At 38.4% G+C, this 25929-nt stretch overlaps 1 protein-coding gene across 2 annotated transcripts in view; it reads right to left on the bottom strand.

Moving 5' to 3' along the window:
* Nucleotides 1–25929, bottom strand: part of AMPH (amphiphysin) — a 118417-nt gene that overhangs the window by 55492 nt on the left and 36996 nt on the right. For both annotated transcript variants that reach the window (XM_040549567.1, XM_040549568.1), the window contains exon 2: nucleotides 8621–8701. In XM_040549567.1, coding sequence (XP_040405501.1) covers nucleotides 8621–8701 — 81 coding nt within the window. The remainder of the gene's footprint in view (nucleotides 1–8620; nucleotides 8702–25929) is intronic.

Raw genomic sequence — 25929 nt, 5'->3', positions numbered from 1 at the left:
AGCGACTGCTTTGGAGTTGTTCTCATATTTTTCATATGATAGTTAAACCCCCAAATGGTGCATGTGTGAATACTTCAGGAGACAGAGTCTCAACTGGTATAAGCTGTCGTAACACCACTGAAGTCCAAAGACTTCGGATGCCAGTGTACACCGTTGGGGCCTGTGTCTGGGGGGGGAGTTGGGGGCCTGGGTCTGGGGCAGGGGGTTTGGGAGCTGCTTTTAGACAGTTGGGGCCTGCATCTGGGGGGGGAGGGGGTTGGGGCCTGTGTCTGGGGGCGGTTTGGGGCCTGCTTGTAGAAGTATATAAACTGTGTTATGGAACCAGTAGGCGTGCCCCTGCTTGTGGGACGCCCGCCATTGCAATCGCAAATGAAAATGCTACTTCACTGAGATCCTCACCCAAGCCTATGTTATTGGCTACAGAGTGTTTCTCACAAGGTGTTAGGGTTTTAAGGTTTCAGGGCTAGGGCACTAGGGTTGGGTTTTCGGGTTAGGGTTTTCAGGGTTTAGGGTTAGGATTTTAAGGTTTTTAGGGTTGCGGATTTAACGGTTCGGGTTTAAAGGGTTTGCGGGGTAGGGTTTTAAGGGCTTGGGGGTTAATGCGTTAGGGTTTTAGGGGTTTTTTGGTTTTTAGTGTTGATAAGGTTTTTAGGGTTAGGGTCTTAGGGTTTTTTTTTTGGTCAGGTATTTAGGGTTAGGGTTTTAAGGTCTTAATTTTTTTTAAGTTAGGGTCATTAGGGTTATGGTTTTAGGGTCTTTAGGGTTAGGGTTTTAGGGTTTTAATTTTTTTGATTAGGGTTTTTAGGGTTTTAGGGGTTTTAGGCTTAGGGTTTTAGGGGTTTTAGTGTTTTAAATTTTTTTTTGCTTAGGGTTTTAGGGTTAGGGTTTTAGGGTTTTTAGGGTTAGGGTTTTAGGGTTTTATTTTTTTGGTAAGGATTGTAGGATTAGGGTTTTTAGGGCTTTAGGGTTTTTAGGGTTAGGGTTAGCTCCGTTAGCTCCGCCGTTAGGGTCAGGGTTAGGGTTAATGTCAGGGTTAGGGTCTGGGTCATTAGGGTCAGGGTCAGGGTAAGCTCGGTTTAGGGTTAGGGTTTAGGGTTTAAGGTTAAAGTTAGGGTTAGCTCTGCCATTAGGGTTATATGCATATATAGGGTTTTACGCATGTCAGTCTTCTTCTGGGATCCCTTGTACTCAGAAGCCATGTGAACGTACAGAAATTATCTTCCCAATTCATATCTTTCTTGGCATGAACACTAATATAACCTCTTGGCTTGTGAAGAAAATGGGAAGTAGATACTCACAGCAACTTCATGATCCTCTGTTACCCAGATGGCAACAATTTTTAGTTATGAAAGGAATTTCTGATGTTTTTGAACCAGTAAACTCCAGCTGGAAGGTTCTGAACTCTGTTAGCTACCCTCATTGTCAGTAAAAGTCCTGTACTTACTCATATACATGACATTTTGTCACTAAGAATAACTCGCTTACTCATTATTAACTTGCTTATTAGAATAAATAGCATGTGATGGACACACATTACTCAAACATGATGTTTATAACTGGACTACTGCATAATTTTACTCCTGGTATCCTAAACCACTGGGAGATCTGTTGTGGGTGGTTAGTGTCAGGAGTCATCAGCAACCACTTCTCTGGAAAACGTTTAAGAAAAAGTCAAAGCAGTAAACCACAATGCAAATATTTTGCCATATGTGCTGTTATAAATTCTGACAACTCATTCAAAAGAATATTTTTTAACGCAAATCTCCCTCAGTCTAGCTTCTATTAATAGGTCACAAAGCTATTGAAACATCTAAGCAGCATAGAGTCATGCGAATTATCCTTCGTTAGCAAATGTATGAAACATGATGTTAAAGCACCTGTGGGCAAGGGCCTGATTCTGTTAAATTTGAGAGTAAATCTCTCAATTTCAGTGGTAACAGAGTTAGACCCTTCTAGAAAATACCAGAAATACAAATTTGCATTGGAAATCCTTAAATCTGTGAATTCTGCAAAACACGCATCTACACATTGTGCAACTCCCTATTAGTGAAGGTCAATTCACTTTTATCAGCTAGCACACTAATCATTATTCACAGAATGAAAATATTGCACTGATGGCTCCACACGCCTTGCAAACCATCATATAGTGATTATAAAAAGCACTGTTTTTAAGATTACTATATAGTTAGATTTTCTCCTTATTGATACACGCTTTCTCCTTTTTGGTCTCTCACATGAAAGCCTCTGGTGGCTCTGAAACCACTGCTCCAATTGTCTTCATTAAGGCCATCAATTTCGTTAATTGAGATGCAGCTTCTTGAAGGGGAATGAAAAATAGGTGTCATTTGGCAGATGCTGTGCTCCTCTGAAATGAAATTTCCCAAGAGAGCACTGATGCTTCCTTTATCATTTCATAATTTTTTTTATTTGTTTTACATAAGGTAGCAAAATGAGTCAGAGTATCATAATATGCAAGAAAACTCACGGGAGAAATCTCAGTAGCATACGTAATGGCAAACTTCTCACAATCTGGTAGTTTGATAACAGCAGACATGTTCTCACCAGATTCCAGCTCTAGAAATCAATGTTCTTAGCTCACCTGGTCAAACTCAACATACAAATTACCACAAGTCTGTCAGGCAATCGTGTTAAACTGTGCATATGAGCAAGGGGGCATACTGACCACCCAAAACAACATCTCTCACTAGGAGAATTATTAAGTTCTCTACAGTCACATCCCAAACAACAATTTGGTATTTTGCGTTTGTAGCAGAGGGTCAGTGCTGCTGTCAGATGCCTTTTGCTACCCTCTGGTCTTATTACATGGGCAGTATATTATGTAGCTGGTAGAAACACATGTCCTCAATGAGGTAAGGAGGCTCAGTGTTTTAGGATCATTCGTCACCTACAGTCACAGGTCTTAGAGACCTTTTCAGAAGCATTAAGCCTTTTCGGCAATACTGATTTCTGTGTACATTTATTTTTGGTCTCATTTCTTTAAAGAATAGTGTTTAGGTATGCCTTAGCACTGGAATCATGAGAGCCATAACACAGCCACCATAGACCAGAAGCCTGAGGAGACCTACAAAAAGTTTTAATAACTAAAACCATAAAACACATGGTTTGTGTCTTACTAGCTTTTGCTTTCTGATGCACCAGAAAAATAATTGCTTCCACCCAGAAACTAAAGGCAGGCCACCGTGCCTCCACAAAAGGTGGAATTGGATGACCTATTTGCCAGGCTTACTTATTCACAGCTTTCCAGGCAGACCAGAAGAGTTTGATTTTTCTATCATGTCACATACAGGATGTAAACAAAATACATCTTTACTGGAAAGGCCAGCATGGCATGCGCTTGATACCAAAACCAAATAAATCACTCCACTTTAGCAAGAGTCAAAAGCTCTGCACAATGCTGAGCCTGGAGCATAGGTTACTTACTAACCTGCCCCACACAAATGTAGAAAAGCTAATTATTAATGCAGCTCTGAGTCTAATACTGGAATTTGGGCGAATTAATTCATATGAAAGCATTTTCTGTACCACCTGGCAAACACCCTCTATTGTAACGTGCACTTTTTAGCTGCAATGTAAAGCAAGGCTGTTGCTCTGTTCACAAACAGCTAGGTAGAATTTACATGATAGGCCTTAAGGGACCTCAGAAGTACGGATGCAAACGACTACTTCATTAAGTGAAGTTTAACAATAAAATAGGCTATTGGGATGCAGCCTTAATTCAGTATGAAGTACATCAGCATGCTACAATACCCTATTTAACCATTCTCTCTCTTATACTCCCTAGAACTGTCCTCCAAATTTGGACTTTTTTTTTTCTCAAAGAAACACATTTCTTCTTTTCTATTTCTACCAGCTGTGAGAGACTTGGGGTTTGAATTATTTGTCTAGTGTGTCACTTGAAAAAAAGGTGGGTTTGCAAACTGCTCTGGAAACACAGAGGTTTTCAGCATGCCAGTACCTACCAGGGCAGCACCAAATTTGTCCACCCACCAAGAAGGCTCAAGAGGAAGAATTTCATCATTCTAGTAATGAAGTAACATCATGAGTTGGAGGAAACTGCATCAAATTGATTGGACTCCTCAGACAGTTTGGACGAATCTGAAAAGTACGAACTTTCAGGCTAGAGCCATCATCCTCTGCCCCACATTAGTGGTGGCACCCAATAGCCACATAAGAAAACTCAGTGCCTGCAGCAATGCTCTAACTACCCTTTTACTTCTGACTGCTGATGCCAAAAGCAACTCGCTGTGTTTGAGATGAGGGCTGAGCAGAAAATACTTAGTGCCCTCCATAGACAAAGTCCCAAACTTTTTGTTCTCTATTTCCAGTGCCTCCGGACTAAACCTCTCCCTCCTCAAGCTAGGATTCTACCTCCACACATATTACATCTTCTTACAGTCATACTCAGATTCCCTAACTAGGGCTCAAACTAATTATTTTAATGCATATTTCAAGTATGCAAGGTCAACAAGTGCAGAATCTACAAGTATATGGCTAAAAGTAATCTATACATACAGATTTTCTGACTTACAGATTTTCTATACATATAGATTTTCTGAAAACTAGACTTTCTGAATGTATGTGTAGCCTGTCTATGCCTATAGCTGCATATTCATAACTATATTCACAATTAGCATGTATAAGCTATGTATTAAAAGTTTTCGTAGAAAACTGTTCAGAACTGTTTATTGTGAACTGGATCATGTTCAGTAAATGCATTACAGTCCAGAGCTCGGCTGCGTGAGCTATCTCCAGGGTCAGTTATTATAAAGAATTCCCGAAGAAACATATACCAGTCTGCTTTAAAAATAGTCAGAAATAACTTGATCATTCAACTTCACATTCTGGGAGAAAACAATTAGCACAGTTTCTAAAGCTGCGGAGGCATAGCAGGTTATATCCAGGGGCAATAAAGGCAGCCCAGCATGACTGCAGTTTAGACTTCAGATTCGGAGCAATCAACAGGCAGAATCAAGAAAGCAAAACATCAGATCAAGCACACTCTCCTTGGAAGTGAGGAATTAGTTGGAAAGGGTCTGGCCTGCTCCTGCAGAGATAATTTTGTAGCATAAAACAGAGAGCCTCACCTTCCTATGAATCCTGCCTGACTAGAAGTTAGTGTCTCTTCATGTCTTGGGAAAAATGCCCTCTCAGTTGTAAGATAATTATTAAACATATATTTTAGGATGAAATGGCAATCATCAGAGAACATCCTCCCACAGACACCCAAATTATCTGCACATTGTATTGCTTGTATTTGGCTTAGTGGTCATTCAGTATCTGAAGCGGACTTTGGCATGGCCCCTCAAAAGATGTCTGTCAGATGAAATCTGTGAATACAGTTTGCAACATTCTTTTTTTCCTGAACTTCAGGGTCAATTAAGGGGCTGGGCACATCCACAATTAGCTGTGCAGCAAGAAAGATCTAAGCCTCAGGAAAATTCTTGCAGTACACTAAAAATCTGTGTCACATAAGAGTTTATATAAGGTCCATGAGTTTTGTTTTACAGTGGCAATTTCCTGTTTACAACTTAAGTGGAAGGTGAATAACAATTTTATTCACTGCTAAAAGTCAAAATCTTTTATTGTTGGTTTCAGCTGCAGCAGCTTACTGCTTCTGACAGGAAAATCCAGAGGCTTTGCAAGGCCACTGTGCTCTGTTCTCTCCAGACATGGAATGACTCAGTTTCTCCATGGTGATTCATCCAATAATTCAGCTCTGTGCTTCATGTCCAGAAGGGGACCTTATCCAGCTGTATTCAGAAAGAGATGGAAATAGACCACTGGGGAGCCTCAATGATGTTTTTCTACAGAAGGGAAGATTGATCCGCTGGATGTATCCTTACACTGAACCTCCTGCTCAATTTGGTGCATACCCATCAACCAATCTGCTATGCAGGCAAAAATTGTTAAGATCTCAGTTTTTGCATTACCTACTTCCTGGGTTATGAGCACTATGCTCTTTCTCTGCTTTCCCTGAGCTGAACTGGGAGCCCTCATTTATGATCTTTGGAGAGTATCAATAAAAGGATAATTCTATCCATAATGCCAATTGACCTCCCAAGTGACACAGGTTCAATAAGGTAGGGAAACAAGAACAACAGTCCATTTTCACAGCTTTCAACTTACCCAAAGGCTGCATGGCACCAGCTGCTACAAACAACTTAGAAAGACACAGATCTGAAGTAACAGTCTTCCTCAAAACCAAGCGTAGGTAAGTGAGATGACCAGGAAATAGAGACAAATCACTGCTAAGTGAGACTGCAAGCAACAAAGTTTGGACTTTCTCTCAAACTGCTTCTGTCATTGGAAGACCTGACTGGGAAGCCACCTGAATGTTCCACACCAACAATTCTGTGGACCTGAACACAATGATCGATCACCCCAGCTGCCTTTTTACTCTTTAATACCTTGAATTTAATTTTTCTTTTTCTAAAGGCTCTACAGTTGCAGAGATAACCTTGGAAGCAAGATTGAATGTAAACCAAGAAGAAAAGGAGTCCACAGAGGACAGCATTTCTGCAAGGTGTTGATCAATATGAGTGATAAATTTAGATGCACATTGTAATGTTTCAAATCTTTGCCTCCCTAGTCAGTTGTAGATTAAAGCATGGAAGAAACTAAGAAAAATTAAGCAATTTATATCCTTCTTATTTGTGCATGTGGCAGAAGCAGTGTTTTAGCATCATTTTTCCTCCTTGTACTTGAAGAATTGTGCAAAACAGAATTCTCTGAGAACAAGCCCAGCAGAACACAGTAACATATGTGATTAGTTTCATAAATGTACGAATGATCTCTCTCATTTGGTATGCCAGTGGATCTAACCTAAACTGCATGTGCCACTCAAAAGAGTTGTAGTATTTCCCTCAGTGCTCACTCCTCCTTATCCAGTTCCTCCCATAGCTCCAAGTCACATTTGCATCGATTTAATATCTTTCAGTTCCTGTAGAGTCCTTGACTGCTTGTTACTGTCTCTAAGTACATCAAAGGAGAAGGAAATAAAAATGAAGGAATGTTAAGATCCTCCTTAGCCCTTGGAAGAAACAAACACTTGAGACATAATTTTGATGAAAAAAAAAAAAAAGGTTTTTCTCTTTCATCTCTCTTCATTTTTAATTGACTCAGGTTTTTTTTTTTAGCTAAAAATACATTTCACAGAATTCTCTTTCTTCATGGGGATGCTCCAGCTGCTCCTTTCCCACCCAATAACAGCCTTACAGATGCACCTTATTTCTAGTAACACAGTTACTAGCCGTGCAAACAGCTGTGATATTGAAAACAAGGATAAGAAGCAATATAAGGAAAATCAGAAAGAAAGAAATGCCCAGTTGATATCTCAGCATATTTGGAAAAGAAGATGGGGAAGAAAAGGGAAAATATGACAACTCTACAGGGCTTCAAAGCTTCTCAGTGTTTTTTCAGCCCTATTAAATCCCATCATCTTCCTGACCTTGAGGAAGGAACCACCCTCGTTAGAGAAACAGATTCTTTACTTCCCATTGTCATCATTTTGGGGGAAGAATGGACATCTACCCAGCCCAGTTACTCCCCAAACCTCCCTCTCTTTCTCTAGACAGACAGTGGAAAATAATAGCTAAATCACCATAAGATATAAAAGAGTTAATCAGTGCCCTAGCAAATCAGAGTGCATGATTTGTGTTTATGTGGAAAGGACAGAAATGCATGTGGTAGACAGGACTGACTCAGGGTAGGAATTGAAAACCCTAAAATGAACAAATTTTTACATCACGTAAAGTGTGTGGAAGTAGTTCTCACCCTTCAGTACCTTTACATATGAGCTCTAAAAGATAGCTCATGAAGGCTACTGATACCTCAGTTCACACTTACATAATGAGATTATTTTCTTGATGGCATTAATGCAGCTCATGGTAGGCATTAATTTGTACTAGAAAGCTGCTATATAATTAATTGCAATTAATCAACTTGGAGCTGAAAAGTCTGTCCAACAAAGTGAGGAGTAATAGAGGTTAGAATTTAACATTGCATTGGGAGCAGATTATAAATCTTAAGGGCACCTTTGTTTTCATATATGTGTTTATAATTGAACCCTGCTCCCCAGGAGTGATTCATCAGCACTGCCACCACAGATCTCGTCATCCCTGCATTAACAGGGAGCGTAACAACACACAGCAGTCTAAAACTATTCTGCTGTTCACTTCATATAAAACTAGTATTATTATATACCATTGATGAAAACAACCCACAAAATGAAACCAAGGAAATAAATTATTTCTTCGTAACAAGGCAACTACAAAGCTATATCACATTGGGTTTGGGTTTTGTTCTCAATTACACTGTTGAAAATGTGCGTGCACTTCATTGATCCCAAGGAGTTCTGGCATGACAGTGTTGTACATTATTAGAATATAGCTATTTAATATGAATGCACATCTTACATATTTGCACGCACAAATCCGATCATTCTTTTCTGTTTGAAAACTGTTGAACAAAATCTTACACCAATATGGTTCAAAATATTTTCTTTTACCTTCTCCCCTGCAACACCTTCTTCAAAATCAAAAGTTAAAATACACTGCATTCTTCTTAAGAGACAATTAAAGAAACTGAAAAAGTAACTGACCTCTTGTCTTTTGAAATTTTGTACATATTCTTCAAATTGTTCATCTTTTGTTTCATCTGCTTTTCCTAGTTTTTGAAGTACCTATATTGGTGAAAAAATAAAAAGGATTAATGTTAGTGTCACAAAACAAAAATGCTGTTACTTTCAACACTTTTGTTCTTGCTGTCAGGCTTAAATAGTATTTTATTTTTGGAGTGTTGCAAGCACTACTGTTTCCAAAGTTTATAAGGGAAACTATTTTGTCAAAAATTAAAAAGGATGACTATAGACAATGAGAAGCATCTTGTGTGCATGGGCAGAAGCATGGTGTGTGTAAACCTACTTCAAAGTATGGAGTTCCTGGGAGGGGTGCATGTGTGGTTTTTGTTTGTTTGTTTTAATGAAGCAATTTTTCTTTTAGCAGAGACTCCCAGGGTCTCAAAACAAGGAAGAATGAAATAAAATTTGCTGGCAATGCAAGCAAGTTCTCTTCCCATTCAGACAGAGCAAAAAATCAAGTTCTGCTACGTTTTTCTACTGTTTATGGCTTATTATGTCCAACAATATTATCTGTATCTGCACGATTTTTAGCACAAAATGAGAATGAAAAATTTTAAGGCTGTATGAGAAATTGGTAGAGCTAATGCTTATTTAAAACTTTTACTGTTTCATATTTGCCCCCCCCCTCCCCCGTCAATTCTCAAGTGGATTGTCATACTAGGTAATAAATATACTGCAATATGTCAGCAGAAGGGCTATTCATGTGATAGTAATCTCAAAAGTAATTGGATATTGCTACACTTTACACTCTGTTTAACTACAACAAATGCATTCTGTTATTAAATCAAAGCATTATCAGTTCATTTTAACATTGAAGACTTACATGTAGGAGCAATTAGGCTTTACCTTTCTTGTCAAACACCCCCCAAAACTTTATAGAATATTGTTAGAGGGATAAAACATATCAGGGAGTGATATTTAGTTTGTTCTCCCAAGGCAAAGAAACCAAACTTTCCATTTTCACAGGAAAAGCAAAAAACAAACACACAAAAAATCACCTCCCCCCATTCCTCCTCCCCCCCCGAAAAAAAAAAAAAAAAAAGTAGCTGATGCCATGAATAAACACATCAGCAGTCCAAGTATAAAAACATATATAAACACAAACAGTCCCAGTCCTGGCATATTTTGACTCAGACCATCTGCCTCTCAACCCCAACCAGCTTGGAGCCACAAAAACCAGGGTGCACAAAGGGGCAGAGAGCACTGCCACAGTGGAAACCAGGAATAAAGATGATCACAAAGGTGATGCAACACTACCCGTGCAAGTGACATGTGAAACTTCAGGGAAGTTTTGACATATTTACAGCAGAAAGACAGAAAGAATGACATCTGAGAGGGGGAAAAAGAAAAGAAAAAAAAAAAAAAAAAACTTTTCTTGCCTGTAGCTATGTTTTAACTTTTCATTCCCCTGGCTCATTTGGGCATTCTGGGTTGCATTTAATTCTCAAAGATCTCATGTGCTCTCATCACTAATCTCTTCATAAAATATTAAAAAAGTATCACAGATGGCTTTACAGAGGAATCATTTAATTTAACATTTCGAATCATCACAGGACTTCACATTGCTCCCTGTCACCAATGAGCCAAACAGCCTGCCCCCAGCTGCAGCATGGCTTTGATCTGCACCAGGCGGCTCTCTGAAAATCCAACATTTCCTTTTCAAAGAGCCAGCTGCCAGGTAAGCCTCCTCGCCAAGGCAATACATTTGAGTTGTGTTCACAGGAACAAGTGCAGGCACATTAATTAGAGTCAGAAAGATCCATAACACAAGTAACAAAACAGGGCAAAAAAAGTTGTCATGAAAAACTCTTTCCTCTTTCCCGAGATATTAATGGCACACATCCATGTCTCCAGATGCATGCTCAGGTTCAGAAGGGAACAACCTACCTCTTTACAGCACCTCAACTTTTTTCTTGTTTGTTTTTTAATCCTATCTGCTACTTTTAAATTCTCTTCATGTATTTTTCTCAACTGAGACCAAGAGGCAGTGTTTGAACTTGTCTTCTGCGAACGGCAACTCTAATTTTAATTCAGGGTTAATAACATATAATGACATAGCTTTCCAGCTTTCCTAAACCTAACCCAAATCAGAATGTAAATGCTCACTACAGGTGTATCACACATTTGGAACTCAAAGTACTGGCCAGTGGCTTGGTATTAGCTGACGATACTTGTGATACTTGCCCTCACTGAAGTCCTGCAGCCCATGCAATACACACAGACAAGTAGGGCTCACCCACTGTTTTCCTAAATGCAATCCTAACCCTAACACTAACCCCATGACCCCATGGAGAGACAGTTGAGCAGACTGAAGCTGGAGTAAGTCATTCCTCAGAGGTCTCTTTAGCTCCCATCCTTCACCTAGCCACATTGACCACTGAATAAATAGCATAGCCTTTTACAACCAACCCTTTCCTGACTGTAACCATAACTTACCACTAGTCAGAGAGGACACCAGACTGAGGGCAAGTCTCAAACTGATCTCTGCTGAACCTTTCAGCACTTATTTGTGCACTTCTGTCTTAAAGCAGAAGTCTGTTGTCAAAAGTCTATAGTTTGCAGTTTAGTTATTATGACCCAGTTTGGTCACGTATTTATAGGGTGTCTTTGGGACAGAGGGAAGGCTAGATGAAGGCTTATCTACATTACACATGGATTCTTCTAACTCCAACCTCCCTGTGGACAGGCTGAAATAAATTTCAGACACATCTTTCATCTTGTTACACGGAGATCTTGGGTCAAAATTAGAGTTAGGGTCTAGGTTAGGGCTAGGGCTGTGGCTACAAAAAGGAAAGTAGACAGCTCCAGGTTAGTAGTAAATACCCAGCACCCTGAAGAATTAGGATGTGCAATGGACCTAACACTTTATTGTGTTTCCCATGTGATCACCTCTTTAATCAGCCTATTAGCATTAGGCTTAGATATTGGTCAAGAGAAAGCTGGTTTGAAGTGTCCAGGTCACCAGAATGCATCTGATGGTCCTTAAAGGTAAAATGAAGGCTGTGCACAGGAGCAGCAAGTGCCTAACCTCTCTCTGAAGCCTTAGTTCAACCACCCTTCTATACAAGGATTAGATTTAGTAACAGGAATAGCTCAGTTTATTGGTGGCCCTTGAGGACAGGAGAAGGGTGAGTAAATAGTGCTTTACGACAGCATTGGGGTGCTCTACAACGTGCCAAAGAAAGGAGATCTGGACAGTTAAGTAGATAATATTTTATTTTAGGTCCATGTGGTCACTTACTTACCCATATTGCGGATTTGGATTCAGACATTAAGGAAAGGACAGGCAAATGAAGCAAAGCTATTGCTGAGCATCTCATGGCCCATAGAGCTAGAATGCATCCTGGACACAAAGAGGGCAGGTAGCTATTATATATATATAATATATAATATATAACATATAACATATAATATGTAACGTATAATATATAACATATATATTCTTAGCATGACAACACAGAGAAATAATGTTTGGGATTAGGTTTAGAAACATCCATCAATGTGTATGAACAGCCTATACCATTTAAATTTTTATTTAAATTACATAGAAAAAATGATGAGGCAGACATGAATTGAATCAAGAAACATTCTACAGTCAAGTACTCTGCAGTTTTCTGAAGACAGCAAAAAATATTTGGTGAACATGTTCACCCTATCCAAAAAAAAAAAAAAAAGGCAAAAAACCTACCCCATATTTCATTTAATTAGCCTAAATCAACTACCAGTAAGTCTTCTGTTAAAATAACATTAAAAAAAAAAAAGAATTTGAAACAGTTGCTTTTTTTTTTCTTGATTTAACTGTGATCTCCAAATGTGATACTGTACAGTCTGCTTAATGCACTGAATTATGCTAAGGATCTAAAACAAATATCAGTATTGAACCAGCTTGCTGCTAAAAATATACAAACTAAATAATTAAGTCCAATTATTAAGAAAATGAAGTAAAAGCTAAATTTGATCTGATGGTGAACCTCAATTCTGTTGAGTGAATACATGTACAGAAACTGTCTGCCTGGTAATGCGGTACTGAGATAAATGACAGATTTGACCCAAACACAAAATTTGGGGAAGGACATCAAGCATTGTCTGGTATTCATAAATGTCATATTTCCATTTGGGGATGTTGCATCTTCAGTAACCATTTTGGAGGACATAAGACTGAGCACTTCCTATTTTAAATCATTTAAGCACTTTCATTTACCAAAAATAATACATTTCAGATATGTGAGGATTTTAACTGTTAGGAAGAAAGAGTCAATAATTTGCTTATCTTGAATTAAAATGATCAATTGTACAATGGCTGTGAAGTTAAGTGTCTGCAATATGCCAAAGATAGGAAATTAATATAATAGAAACAAAACAAAAGAGATAAGACTGAGTAAGCTTGATTATATTGAAAACTTATGTCTTGTGGTAAGGATGACAGTGTTATAATAGTGGTTGAGGCAGTGACCATGATGGGCCTATCCATCTTTCCCTAAAATAGTTTCCCAAACTATGGTAATTCAAGGGGAAAAATAATAAATAAATAAATAAATAGAGAGAGAGAGAAAGAAAGAAACTGATTTTCCGATCTAAATCACAGGAAACCGGGATTTGCCTCAGGAGCAGCTCAGCTCCCTGCACAGCAGTAGCAGAGTGAACAGGAACTGCTAGTAGCCTCATCAGACATCCCCACGTACATCACCCCCAGTTATACATCCATATTCTTAAAGAATAACCGACACAATCAAAATCACTCAAGGCAGGAAGACAGGATTGCTCAGAGAGGAATACCCAGGGCGAGACTTTATCATAAATTCACAAAGACTTAACAGATTGAAAAGACTAAGATAATCTAACCCACCACAGGTATCATTAATTAAGGATATTACAGAGTAACTCCAGTATGAAAAGCAAAACAAACACTTTTGAGAGTCAAAAACCATTGCCATGAAGTCACTACCTTAAATCTTTAGAGAACAGCAAAGTGTTCAGGATCTCAGCAGATGCAAACTCATGCACCTACAACATTGTTCTACAACACTTTTTAAAATACAGCTATTTTTTTCTTCTACAACCTGTAAAAGAAAAACTCAGAATGCATAAATAATTTGTGCAGATTCCCAAAGTAGTTTCAGGATGGTAATTCTGGGCAGAAATTGATTAAAATGAAAACAGACCATTCAGAAGAAACCATATGAGAGTCACCTATCTGCAAATTTTCATAAGGATTTCAGCATATGCTCACAAAGCTGAAAAAAGTATTTGCTCAATATAAAATACAAGATTTGAAAGCAGTGTCTTATGAGGCACGTGATGAGAACACATCTGAAAAATAAAAGAGAAAAAAAGAAATACAGTAGGATAAGTTTGAAGTAAATGTGACTATATTTCAACTTACCCAACTACGAAATAGTAGTCATAAGGAGAACATATAGAATCGTGGAATGGTTTGGGTTGGACGAGACCTTAAAGAGCACCCATTTCCACCCCCCTGCCGTGGGCAGGAACACCTCCCACTAGACCAGGTTGCCCAAGGTCCCATCCAGCCTGGCGTTGAACCTCCTGGGATGGGGCATCCAGAGCTTCCCTGGGCAGCCTGTGCCAGTGCCTCACTACCCTTACAGTGAAGAATTTCTTCCTAACATCTAATCTAAATCTCCCCTCTTTTAGTTTAAAGCCATTCCCCCTTGTCCTATCACTACACTCCCTGACAGAGTCCCTTCCCAGCTTTCTTGTAGGCCCCCGTTAGGTACTGTAAGGCTGCTCCAAGGTCTCCCTGGAGCCTTCTCTTCTCCAGGCTGAACAACCCCAACTCTCTTGGCCTATCTTCATAGGAGAGGTTCTCCAGCCCCCTAAGCATCCTCATGGTCCTCCTCTGGACTCACTTCAACAGGTCCATGTCCTTCTTATGTTGGGGGCCCCAGAGCTGAACCCCAGCTTACCACAGCCTGACAGGAATTCCAGATGGACCCAAACAGGAAACAAACAAACAAACAGAAAATGAACTCGCACCTCCAAATTTAAAATGTTAAGATAAAATTGTTTCACATGATGGGATGATATATAAAGCATTCAATGTCATAAAACCGTTAAAAAAAAAAAAGTGTCAAATTAAAAAAGCTAAGCATGATCCATGATACCCAGCTGGTATTTGCGAAGTGTAGGAACAAAGTTGAAGAAACCCTGTTTGTTCCAGAAATAAAATCTAGCTTGGAAGACAACATATCAAAGTATGAAATCTGGAACAGAGCTAATGCAAAACATATTCACTGACTCTCCCTCGAGTGTTAGAGCAGGGTGTTAAACCCAAGAAGCAGAACAAATACTCAAGACTTGCCGAAGCCACATGAGATTCCCACCTCCTCACCATTAGCACATGGGTAGCTGAAGCAAAACCAGAGAGCGAATCAGTATAAGGATGCTCCTCAGTCATTCCCCTGCAAAGACGGGCAAAGGAAGAATGTGAATTGGATTCCAGATATCTGAGTGTTAAACTGATGTACCTAAACATTTAGTCCAACTAATGAAAAGTCCTCTCTCCAAAGAGGTCACATTCATATTTAACTACTCAAAATCTTTTGGGGTGGCATTTAAAAAAAAAAAAAAAAAAAAAAAAAGTATATCTTATTTTATCATGATGTCAAAGTCTGGAGTCTTATTCTGCCTCCATTTCACAACACCAGCACAGACACAACAAAAGATGGTCAGAAAAAGAAGACAGGAAGAGATAAGTTTTAAGATTATCACATAATAGCATTAAACTACGCACAATGTATTTCACAGGAATTAGATAGAATTTTCTAATTAGCAAATGAATAAATGAAAGATTCCTTAGAAACTTGTTAAAAATTTTTACAGTCCTATTCTTCATTGTCTCTCAGATTTTTTAAAGCAAATATAGGATTATATACAAGAAATATGAAGTATTGTATTCATTTCTGCAGAAATTAATTTACATAGAATATGAGTTAAAGCCTCAGGGTATCTGTGCAAAGTGATTATTATTATCAGAGCTGTGGAAACTGAGTTACAAGGTAAGCACTTCACAAATTAGGGTGTGGGTGTTTTTTTGTTTTTTTTTTTTTTGATCTAGCCAGAAACCATACCATACATAACATTATCAGGATTTAGTAAAATAAGGCGATCAGCAACCAAACATACCCAGCAAGTATAAATTAACATTTTAGCACTGAGTAAAAATAAAGATTTCTGAATTAACAGAGTATTGCTCAGTTTCAATTCTGCTGAGATTTTGATCCCACCATGGCCCCTGTGTAACAGGCTCCATCACTTCTCTTTTCCAAGAGGTGGACTGAATTTCATACTTTCTGCACTGTACAGCTGTAAATTTTCCAATAACTATGGCTTGCCTTTGTACAACTGCTTTTCCACCCCTGCAATCCAGCAGAAACAACAGCTGAGAGTGATCAATATTTGTGCAAGCCTCAGTTTTCATTAATATTTACTCAACTTTTGTGAAAAAGTCCCTTTGTCACCGAGAGAATATCAAAAGCCCAAAAACCTGTTTTAAAGAGAACACTGGGCATTTTACTATGACTAGTATACAAAACGTAGAAAGATGCTACAATAAAGATATTGACTGATAAGCAGTTGTTTCATGTGGTGCTGGATTACAGCAAAACCAGTCCAGGCATCCCAAGGCCTGCTGCTGAACACGGGAGCCAAGCCAGGAAGGGTGATGCTCCAGCTTGTTTTTGAAGTCTCAAGAAGATCCACTGGTGTGTACAACACAGCAATGATCATTAACAAAACAAGCCTGAAATCATTAAGGAGCAAACAATGACTCTCCAACCTAAAACACAAATTACTTTTCTCATTTATTTATTTATTTATTTATTTAGAAATAGCTGTGGTGGAGGTGGCCAATAAATTTACAAGATCTCAGTCAGACAGAGAAGCAAGCAGAAGACTTGTGAGACATACCCATACTCTCATCCTTCTCTGACCACTCTCTTTTTCCTCATCTTGAACATCTGCAGCCTGGATCATTTCCATTACTGATCTTAAGAAATGATTAAACTTAGCTCAGGTTTCCAGGTCAACACTAGCTAATCTGTAGTTATCACTCTGTTTTGCTGTGCACGCTTTCAGTATTAATGATATAGAAAATTCCTGATCATTCAACAAATTGCAGTCAATCCTCATTGCTACACAATGTATCTTCTATCTCTATTATTGTACTTCCATTTGTTCCCCAGCCTCCTGTTCAGCTCTTATCTTATATTGGCACAATAATCCTTATTTGCCCACCATTTACAGTTGAATTTAATTGCTGGAGTCTGCCACCATAAATCATATATGAGGATTAAAGATTCAAAGCAAACTTCAATTTGGGAACTTATGTTTAGTGGAGGACTGCGAGTTCACAACCTCTGTCCTAATATGTCAGAGCTGATTTCTGCTGTACAGGGTCACAAGGAAAGAAAAGTCATACCCTGAACTGCGTTAATGCACAAAATATGTCCCAAGCGATGGAAGATGGTAGCTGCTACAAACCAAGTGCATCCTCCAGGATGCAAAAGCATAAAAACTACTTTACAGGTCATACTAAGTGTCTATTTGATCTACCAGCCTCTCCCCAAGAGAAGATGCCAAGGGGAGCTACAAGGCAAGTGTGCAGTGGCACTTCTCCAGAACTCCCTCCCAGACTCTAACAAACTGCATTTCAATGATTTCTCAATGTGGCATTGTCATGTTTTAAATTCCCAATGGATTTTTTGCATTGATGGACAGTCCTGTTATTGTTGAGCTCAGGTGAGATACTTGCTGTTTCAAGAAGCATGAAGGTTCACTTTTCTCATGCACGCTTTTCTTTTGTTAATTTAATGTCAGCTTTTGTTTGCTCGCACTTTGAGTGTTATAAAATACCACGATGCATGGGAACAGTTATGTAACAAATGAGAAGAGAGCTAAATAATAATCAGACAAGCATAAAATCCTATGATAAGATATGTTCTCTTAATCAAAATTGAAAGAGGGAAATGTGCTCTTTCTACACAGTCTAAATGACAAATATGAACATTATGCTATGAGAGATGATTATAATAACCTTTCTGCAAATTACAGAATCTAATTGTACATCATGGCCCAGACGATGTTAAAATGCTCTAGAGAGATCCACAAAATAAACAACATTATGATTCCTCTCACAATGAAGCCACAAACCCCTACATTAGTCCTTGGTCATTTGGTTAAAGCCAGAAAGTACATTAGAGAGCGTACTGACTTGCACGTTGCAGAGCAGCACAATGCTAGACCATTACTCACCCTTCCCTTTTAACATCCAGAAAATTTGCTCTACTGTAACTGGGCACACTTGCAAAATTTAACATAACAGTTGGCTATTGTTCCGCTTAAGTGTGATTTTAAGAGGTCCAGCAATAAAGCTTAGCTGGCCAGTAGAATTTATAGAGAATTTAAGGAGACTTGAGGATGAACCTGGAGTTCATGAGGTCTTGTTTTGCTGGTGAGAAGAGAATGGATGCTAACAGCTGTGGCAATGTATTGGTAGGGACTTTTCCTGCTTGTCTCTGACAACTTGCATGGAGTTTAATGCTATGGGGCCCTCTCACCTCGTAGGGTGGCTCATTGCTCTCTGCATGTGTTCTGAAGGGTGCTTATCCCCACTGAAAGTGAAAGCCTAGCACAGCTTCAAAGAACCGCAGTGTACTTCAAAAAAATAAACTATGGAGAGGCAAGCTGTTAGACTAGTTTTCACCAGTCTGCTCTGTGTGATTAGCCTGTATATAATAGGGAAGGGCATCCAGATAGGTGATTTGAAAGGGATGCAGTTTAAAGAGGAAAACAAAATAGAAAGAAAGGAGAAACAACATAGACCAAGCTTAAAAGGAGGAAAACACAAGTGAGAAACCAAAGAGAAAAAAAAGGGAGAAAAATCAGTTAGATAACAAGGACCAGCCTAAAAGCAAAGAATCAACTTTGAGAAACTGTGAGTTTGATTCATTTGCCTACCCATAGGCAACTCACATGGCACAGGATCTCTCAAACACCACTGTGCAGGTGGCAAACATGACACAGGTCCTGTGGAGGTTTCTCCTGGAACAGCAGCTTGAGGTAAGGCAGGACACGACTCCAACAGCCTATGTGTGAGCAGCAGAATTGAGCTATTAATATCGTAGCACCATTTACAATCCTCACATACTTTTGAGTATTATTTTTCCTCACAAAATCTATTAATGCACTACTACCTCCTTTTTTGTTCACTTTACCATTGAGGAAACAAGATACAGTACAGAGAAGTAACTTCTGTGCCAACTTCAGAAGTTGATCACAAGCAGGGTACCAGATCTGATTTTTCTACACTCATGTCTTAATCTCTAGGCCGTCCTTCTGTAAAAAGGAGATGCATCATACAGAAATCTGCTGTGTTCAGATTATTTGCATTAGTGTTATACAGAACAAAAGAGAAAGAGTGAACAAAAAGGCATCTTAAAGATTGTCTTTCCAATCTGTTTGCCCTTTTCTAGCTAGTGATGATCTCTTATTTCTTGAAATGATTGATCACTTCTTTTCATTGAAGAGCAGCTAAATTTAACTGCCAGCACAATTAGCAGTAACATCCTTGGCTGAATTTCTGTCCCCTTTACTGCATCCCAAATAAATCAAAAGACTACTCTGCTGAATTAATAAATATTCCTATCATTTGCTATTGCTTCTGCCTAAACTTACTCATCTGTCTTAAAAGTACTTGGACCAGAGTGTCTCAGCCTTGTAGAAACTGGCTGTGCATCCAGGCTTGGTTACACCCTACGCATCACTTTTTATTTGCCTCTTTCTAACCAGCTCTTCTACTTCCCTGCTCCCTTTTGGTTTATCCTCTACACTTTCTGTTGAGCAGATACTTTCCATAATACCACTCCTACAAAATATATTAATGAGAAATAGATTATTTTCTACCCTGATAACAACTCACTTAGCTCATGTTATAACTTCATTTATCCAATCTTCTCTTCATTTTTTTGCCCTATTTGGGCTGCAAGCTTTTCAAAGCAGAAACCATCTGATCCTTTACCCATTTACAGTATTGAAGGCAAGGGGACCATCATCTTGATTTGCTTGAAGATCCTACTCAAAAAGCTGTGATTTGTGATTAATAATAACTTCACTTCTGATGTTTAAATTAACCTAGTGACCAGCTAGTTCCTTCGCTAATTACTTGCTACTCCTAGTACTTCAGAGCTATGGGGAAAAAAAGCTAAAGCAGCCATTCAAAACACTCGATCACCACATTTTCAAATCATAAAAAGAGGCATCAAACCAATTATAAAAGAATTACTATTCAAAATAAAATAAAATAAAATAATGGTCCAAATTGGATCTGAGTAATTATCAAAAAATAGTAGATTGCATATATACTTATTTTCAAAACTAATTTCTGAGCTCCTGTAAATAGAACATTGAAGTCAACTAGTGACATTTAGGATAAAAATCTTTCAAGCTGGAAACAGCCACAATACAATAAACAAACCTGTCTCCTGCACAATAAGACCACTAAAGCTCATCATTGCACAAGGAACCTAGTTAATTTATCCTACTGTAGTCCTCAGCAGTGATACCTGACAGGCATTCTGTTATCTCTAAATTAATCAAGTTTTTCCTTGGCCGAGAAGAAAGATAAAACTAATTTATCTGTGGATAGCATAGTTTTGCTTTCTTAATTAAACATTTAAATTCTACCTGGAAAAAGTAAACTTTGTCCTTTACAGATTGTCTCTCTGGATTCATCACAGCAAGTATGTGACGTTCCTTCTGCCTGATGGCAGTCAAATAAAAAACAATCAAGCAAAAAGCTTTTCAGCCACAAAGCCAAAATAAAAATCACATTCAGTATAACAGACTTGAATTTAAAAGTGCATGTATTCTCCCAGCGTCCAGTTTGATGGAGGACATATAGCAGAATCCTGTTTTATTTTATTTATCTCTGGCTGTATGCTTTCAGTGGATCAAAGAACTTAGAAAAACAAACAAACAGAATTTCAATTTAAGTAATGATGCTTTTCAGGCTATTTCCCATTACATTCACATTGCAGCGCCTGATTTTCTGTACTCAGTTCTGAGATCCAGGGACAATAATTTCTTTCAGGCTGGATTAAACTCACCAAACTGAACCAATTTGTAATAACAGAAATGGATTTTGGCACTAAGTAGATAAAGAGTGTTAGTGTTAAAACACAATGTCCCTACAGTAGATTTATGTGAAGTTGGTAAGTCCAACCTGATAGCATCATAGGCATCTCCAGGTAACTTCTAATCAAAAAAGGCAAATAAAGGGCAATTTACAAAAGAAAGTAACTTCCGAAGCCTGGAAGAAAGCCAGATAACTTTCAGAACAAATCAGAATTTCCATGGGAGAGGCAGGAAATCAAAATCTGACCTAAAAGAGATATTTCAATTTGATATAATATACTTTTCTATCAGCTATCTGCAAGGTCCAGGGGAACTGCTCCAGTTTTAGCTCTGCAATAAGATTACAATCCACATTCTTAGAACCCAACTTCCAGTTACATCAGTAAGTGTGGTGATGATGGCAGAGACAGGAGTTCAGCCATTCCTGATATGAGTAGTAACAGACCTCACATATTTCTCATTGTGCAGCCTTGAAGACTTAACAGGTGAATACACTTTCCTTTCATATCACCATTACATCTACAAGGCAGGCTACCACTGTTTTTGTGTCTTAGCAGTTTGGCATCTAAATTAATCCATATGCTCAATGTAGCAATACAGCTGCCTAATCCTGACTGCCTCCTCCAGAGTGAGCTCTGACATTTTCACAGATATTCTTCCTCCTTGAGAAAGGTGTTGGCTGAGGCTTGAAAGAAACCCTCACATTTAGTCCAGTATGCATAGGGGTGCAGATACTACCTACCCTGAGGGCTCCTTAATGCCCAGCCAGGACAGAATTTCTCTATGCAGACTCAGGGTAACCTTCATTATGGGACTTACAGTACAGCCCTGAAGAAGCAAACCCAAAAGTTTCCAGTGTGGTTTGATGGAGTGCCAACAGAATATTTCACCACCTGTTAGGCAGTCTCATGTCATGCCACACATAGCAACGCAGAACATGAAGATAACTTTGCCTAGTACTTTGCAAAACATTTGCTAGATTGATGTTCATCTGTGGAGGAATTTACTGTTTCTTCATAGATCATGAATATATTACACACCAAATATCAATGATGTGCCTGACATGGCAGCATTTGATAATGAGCTATTCTTCACCTTCAGATGGTCCAGAGCTTTCTCCTCTCTCCTCATCCAGAGGAAGAGGAACCAACATAACACCTCCAGATGAATTCACTCCCCTGTAGATGGAATGATAATTAAGTCTCTGTTTCAAATAATGAAGGAAATTATGTCCCAGCAGCATGAAAAATTAGGTAGAGTATACATACTTGTTCAATTAACATAAAAACTCAGGAAATCATTGATATCACCCAGGTGTTTCTTTTTTTTTTTTTTTTAAATAGCTTTTTAAAATATTCACTGATCCACAAGAGATTTATTTCAGACTTACCAAAAGAATCTGTGAAGGCATAATCTCATAACAATCACAAATATCCCAAGACAAGATTTATAAAAGAATAATTAAGCTACCATAGTATGGTAACATTGATTAGCACATAATGCTAGCCAAATACTTCTGAAGAAAGTTACCGTTTTCCACCTCATTGCTTTTTAGAATTACTCAACATTTTTGCATTACTGAAGGTCAATCACAACATCAACATCAAAGTTTTCTGAGTATTCCTCACAACATCAAAGTATTCTGAAGATGCTCAGCTAACACAACGTATTTCTACTTTCCTCATTAATTGCTGCTGAGGATAAGCTTGCCTGTTCTCAGGAGTTCATGTGCATCATTTCTTCATATTCACCCCAAGTCATGGCTTTTTGGTAAGTGAAGGAATTATTTAGAAATTATTTCAAAACCAAGGAAAAAATTAATCATACTCATGCATACACATGAGGTTGGGGTAATAATACAAATGAAACGGGACTTCAGGATGATAGGCAAAAGAAAAGGAAAGCTCTGAACTGACACTGATGTTAGCAAGGTCTACCAGCTGTGGTAGTGTCAAGAGCTCCAGATCTGACATCTAGATTTTGCATGAGATGTTGCAGGCAAATAGGGCTCTATCCTCTCCCACAGGGTTTGGGGATGAGACTCCAGAATCGGCCCTTTCTCTAGCAGCTCAGCTGCTGAACATAGAAATAGATACGGTTTGCTTGGATCAGCAACATCCAGAGCACTGTGGGTATGGCCCACTTTTCAGTGAAGTCCTTTCTTTGCCAAGCAAACAGAAGTCCTGCTCTATTCCACATACTTCTGCAAAAACAATACATTCAAGAGCTCTCTAATGGTTACAGTTTCCATGCAAAAAAGGTGTCAGGAAAAGGAACGTATCTGCTGATGCTGGAAAAGAACTGGTATGTGAAGTCTGTTTTTCCAGACCTCTTACAGCGGGAGATGTTATGTCCTTCTGGGGTCACTGCTCATCAGAAGTCATGTTCTGACACCTTTTAGTGGTTTTTACTTGTACAAACACTGAGTCAGAGGAATGTACCACTGTGGAAGCATGATTAACATGAAAGAACTCAGGAACTGGTCAAAGGACAGGTTCAATTCAGAGAGAGAGTTAAGACATATAAGAAAAATATCACAAACTAAGTGCTAGGAAATTTAGAAAACTACACTTCCAGAACTGGGATAAAATAGAATAGTGGGATGCTGTGGCCATATAACCTAATAGTGTGGTCACCAAAGCATGCTGGATGAAAAGCAGTAGCAAAGGTGAGCTAGAATGACTCACTAGCAAGTTCTATGCTGTGAGACCTTTCAAACTCTTCAAAAGCAAATTATATGCATTGAGGCTGAACCAATGCTTCAGTGAACAGCTCAGCAGAAGTCTTCATCATTGCAGATAAGGCAGAAGGACCTTCTTCCACAGGAAATGGGCACGGACGGGCTATTATTGAAAATCACCGGAAATGTGGTACACAGCTGACCAGCTGGTACAACTGGATGTAACAGGGCACTACATTAACAGTCTTCATACCTTTTGTATCTTGGCACAGCATGGGACAGGGGTAAATGACTCTCTTCTTCCTTTTGCAGATTAGCTGTGCTGATGTCTTCCATCCAGTGGCAAAGGTGGAAAAACAGCACTGTTCAGCTTAAAGTAGTTCATAAAAAATTAAATGGAAAACTTGTCATTCCTGTGTTCAGTCTACTCTTTTTTTTGTAAAGTAAATGCCTTGACTTCAACCTTCCCTCATGGTAGTTTTCCAGTATCCTCTTGGCTTTTCTGTGGATTCTCTCCAGTTTGTAGGTAATTTTCTTCTCTAGTAATAGTACGTCTCATTTAGAGTTTCCCTGAATTGTTCAAAGTCCTTGAATTTCCCTTCATTCTCCCACCTTTAAAAATCAGCCATAGGTAGGAAAATAATTAGAAAAACACTTGATGTATTATAAATCAGTGGTAAAAAGAAATGTGTTAACCACTAAAAGAATCAGCTTAACATGTGAAAATAGACCCAAAAATGGCATCAGACAAAAAATCAGCAAAGGAGATTTAAAAAAAAAAAAAAAAAAAAAATATATTCAGGGCTAAATCCTAAGAATAAAAGCATTTTGTACATTTCTCATCAAAAAGATATCTGTTTCTGAGTGTCTCACTCCATTTGGAGCTGAAACCTACTGTTAGTTTAAATACTCCTACCCACCATGATCACCACAGTATAGTTATCCCCCAGCACCTCTTAAAATCACTCTGGGATTGGATTATAATACCTCCATTTCTAGGGGGAAGAAACTGAGGAACAGGAATCAGTTAAGCAGATTGATTAATTGATTAATCCCAGCCTGTAGCTAACCATGCAATATACCAACAGGAGACTTTTTAAATGAACGCTCGGATGTTGTGCTTCAACACCATGCCTGTGTATGTAATCCTCTCTCGAAAACAACTGAAAAACACAAAGAACTGAAAAAGTATGTGTACACATAGATATATAAAAAGGGCCACATCTTGGTTATTTTACTGGTGTTATTAGATTTGGGAACCTGAATGTGTGAGAAAAACAAGCTGGATTAGTTTCTCTATCATATACAGAAAAAAATATATACATATGGCAATGATTGTTTAATATTGTCTTTCATACCTACTACTCAAGCTGTCATATTTCTTACAGCAAAAAGTTAAAAGTCAGTTTAACGATAGTGGTGCAAATATAAGTAAATCAAAACTTGCTGTGAATACTTTTGTAAGTGTATGGCATTATTAGATTTATTTATTTAGTAATCAAATATAGTCCTTGAAATTTTCAACTGTGTAAAATAGCTTCTGCAGCAAGTAATTTGTTAACAAAGACATTTTAAAAATGAAGTTGATTCTAAGCTTTCATAAGGATCGCTTTTCACATAACAAACCATAATGACTTTAAAAGGCAAGCAGAACTGTAGGCATTTATAAATATAAATCTAACCTCTGACTGCTACTACCAGATTAGAAATGCACCATATTCGTAACATTTTGTTCATTTATAGGAATATATAGGAGTATTTCTAGGAATACAGTTGTATTTGTCACTCAAAGGTATTGAAAGATGTTAGAAGTACTTCAGGATACTCTCAGATGTCTTTAAAAATATTGGCTTTGTTATTTAAATGTATAGTGACATTGTTTCCAGCAGCAAAGTATACTCCATAGCTGATCATCAAACTTGTCCCTGAAGAGCCAGCTTTCTGCTCAACAGTAGAAAGTACTGATGGCTGGCTACCAAAGTATGCAGAAAGGAGAGCTATGAAAAGTCTGTGAAGGGAGATGTACCCTGTTCCGAGGTGGACAAACTTTTTTTCTGCATGTCATGCTACAGTGTTAGAACACAGGAGATGAATATTATAGACTTCCTCTCGATCCAACATGCCTAGCAAAGCAGTAAGTACCTGTACTTCAGTTTGAGTCTCAGCACCTTCCTATTGCCAAATTCCAGCTCCTTTCATGCAAGATGGTTAGGATGGTACTAGAAGGCAGAAGCTCCCAGGAAGACAATGGTTTCCAGGGAAATAGATGATTATTTTCAGAACCTTCTTATCTACCACAGCAGTAACAAAATACACTAAGTGAAAGATTTAACATATTCCATAGCAAAAGGCTCATAATACCAATAATACTCATAATGTCATATCTAGAAGTTGCGAAAGTTGTTCAATACTTTGCTTCTTTTGTAATTCATCTCTG

This window comes from Cygnus olor, chromosome 2 (assembly GCF_009769625.2).
Source record: "Cygnus olor isolate bCygOlo1 chromosome 2, bCygOlo1.pri.v2, whole genome shotgun sequence".
Lineage (NCBI taxonomy): Eukaryota > Metazoa > Chordata > Aves > Anseriformes > Anatidae > Cygnus > Cygnus olor.
Note: the sequence above shows the minus strand (reverse complement) of the source record. Positions and strands in the feature narration are given on the sequence as shown.